The sequence below is a fragment of the Sminthopsis crassicaudata genome, chromosome 1, assembly GCF_048593235.1.
Source record: "Sminthopsis crassicaudata isolate SCR6 chromosome 1, ASM4859323v1, whole genome shotgun sequence".
Classification (NCBI taxonomy): Eukaryota; Metazoa; Chordata; class Mammalia; order Dasyuromorphia; family Dasyuridae; genus Sminthopsis; species Sminthopsis crassicaudata.
In genome coordinates, this window is record NC_133617.1 from 61,277,002 (window position 1) to 61,279,788 (window position 2,787).

Consider the following 2,787-nt stretch of genomic DNA (forward strand, 5'->3'; position numbering starts at 1 on the left):
TGTATTGGTCTACCTGCCATCTGGGGGAGGGGATGGGGGAAGAGGGGAAAAATTGGAACAAAAGGTTTTGCAATTGTCAATGCTGAAGAATTACCCATGCATATATTTTGTAAATAAAAAGCTATAATAAAAAAATAGAGAATAAGGTATTAGACAACTGGAAAAGTAAAAGGAAATTGGTTTATGAAGGGATTTGAATGTCAAACAGTGAATTTTATATTTGTTCCTAGATGCCATAAGGAATCACTGGCATTCATTCCTTAGGATGGATGACATAGTAAGACTTGCACTTTAGGAAAATCACTCTAGTGATCAAATAGAGAGGATGGATTTGATTGGGGAAACATTTCTGCCTCCCAATACTTTCCTCAGAAGTACTGCTCTCCTATATTTGGAGCTAACTCTTTCACTGAGAGAAGGCAATTCTGCTAATGAGCCTTCTAAGGGCATCTTTTATGTCTTTATTCCTTAGTGTATAGATGAAGGGATTCAACATTGGGGTGACCACAACATACATTGTTGAGGCAACTGTGCTCTTCCATGAAGACTTGGTAGTTGAGGAGCTCAAATATACTCCAAGTCCTGTGCCATAGAATAAGAAAACAACAGAGAGGTGAGATCCACAAGTGGAAAAAGCTTTATACTTCCCCTGGGCAGATGGGACTTTTAAAATGGAAGAACAGATCTGAGTATAAGAGAAAAGGAGTCCTGTGAGGGGGACTATACCCAGAAGCCCAGTAACCAAATACATCAAGAAAAAATTGATGAAAGTATCTGAACAAGAGAGTTTCAGAACTTCAGGAAGATCACAAAAGAAATGCTGAATTTCATGTTCTGTACAGAAGGAGAGCCGTGTTACCATCAGACTGTGAAGAAGGGAGTCTAGGAGGCTTATTATCCAGGAAAGCAGCACCAGCAAGCCACACACCCTGGGGTTCATGATGGCTGTATAGCGCAAAGGATGACAGATAGCCACAAAACGGTCATAGGCCATTACAGTGAGAAGGAAATGGTCCATACTAATAAAAACCATAAATAAGAACATCTGAGCAAGACAGTCTGCATAGGAAATGACTTTGTTTTGTGTCAAGATACTTGTCAACATCTTGGGTACTGTGGTGGATACCATACCGAGATCCACAAAGGACAAGTTGGAAAGAAAGAAGTACATTGGGGTGTGAAGGTGAGAGTCAGAGCCAATAGAAAACACTATGAGCAGGTTTCCAATCATTGTGACCAAGTACATACTCAAGAATAGCCCAAAGAGGGGCCCCTGCTGGTCTGTTTTTTCAGAAAATCGCAGGAGTATAAATTCACTGAATTTTGTTTGGTTTCCTGGTACCATGGGGCTGACTTTTCTGCTGTGAAAGAAAAACAAGAGAATAACATAAAGATGTAGGTATCCCTGAATATAAAACAGAAAGAACTCTGATTCTGACCAACTCTGACTTAGAATTTCTAGAATCTCCTACCTTTCCCCTTTATTACTTTTCTGATCTTGGAGAAGTCACTAATTCCACATTCTATCTCAATGCAAGACAAAGCACTTTGATCTAATGACCTCTAAGATTCCTTCCAATTCAAACAGTCTTTATAACTTGAACACACACATTTAGAAATAAATATTTTATGAACATCATCACAAATTTTCTCTAAGCATCAATGAACAAAGAACACTGAGATAAAGAAACTATAGGCAGGGCAAGATCATACCTACAGACAACAGCAGAGAGAGGACATTGATTTGGAATGACTGAAGATTGGACTGTATTTTTCAACAGAAATCATAAGATTACATGTGAATGTAACTGACTACATAGGTACATTGACTGTACCATGTCAAAAAAAAAAAGTCAACAACTACTACTCTACAACATGAATGTCAAGTGGGCATCTTACTTTTCTTTGACAAGTTCCAGGAAAAGGAAAATTCTCATCTTCCTGAGTCCATTCCATTCTGGATTTGCTCTTATTTTTCTTTCCACTGAGCCAAAATAGGCTTGTTGAAAACTTGAAAAGTTCTATCTGATGCTCTCAGTCTACCTTTGAGTGTTTGCAGAACAAATGTTTTTTCTCTCCCAGATAACATTACTTTAAAAATGTGCAAATTGTTTGCCCATACAGCAATATATTTTCTTTCCTTTATACTAAGGAACTCTTTAATTCCTTCAGCTGGTCTACCTAGGCTTTTGTCATCCTAATTGCTTTTTATTGCTATATTTATCCATAACTTGTAATAAGTTATATTAACCTTCCAATATTTGTTGAGTCTGTGTTATTCAGGTTTGGATGTGTTAGCTTTAGGCTGTAGTATATAAAAGGGCACTCTTATGAGAATCTGCTCCCTCAGCCTTGAAAGGGTTTGAGAACTACTTTGCAGTTCTGACTCCTATTCTCTAGGTGCTTCAAATTCAGATATTCTTCATTCTAAAGCCCATCCCAACTGAGAGTATATTTTATGCTCCTTTTCTTGTTATGTATGCGGTTTTGTAAAAGAAAAAAATTCTCACTGGAAGATAAGGCCTAGACTAACAATACTGTAGATTGAAATTATGTACAAATTTAAATAGGAGCACTTTGCCTAAAAAGGTCTTTCAAAAGGGAATGGGGTCAGTTTTTAAAGTTTCATGTAGAATTAACAACTTTATACATTTCAGGAATGCCTGATCTATTCTTTACACTAAGAAGAAGAGTGGGAAGCAGTCTGATTAAAAGAGAGAATTTCTAGAGTACTAATCCCTCTGAGCATTCCAGAAGCATATACTGAGCTCTTCCTACATGGTTAGA

The 2,787-nt window shown here is 37.4% G+C and overlaps 1 protein-coding gene across 1 annotated transcript; it reads right to left on the bottom strand.

Annotated features, from left to right (window-relative positions):
* Window positions 1-406: 406 nt before the first annotated feature.
* Window positions 407-1,345, bottom strand: LOC141552108 (olfactory receptor 7C1-like). The gene has a single exon (XM_074284554.1). It carries the CDS (start codon window positions 1,343-1,345, stop codon window positions 407-409), a length of 939 nt encoding a protein of 312 aa, XP_074140655.1.
* Window positions 1,346-2,787: the final 1,442 nt, after the last annotated feature.

Bases quoted from the DNA above. Each gene is read 5' to 3' on its own strand.
- LOC141552108 (XM_074284554.1), bottom strand. From the start codon at position 1,345: ATGGTACCAGGAAACCAAACAAAATTCAGTGAATTTATACTCCTGCGA.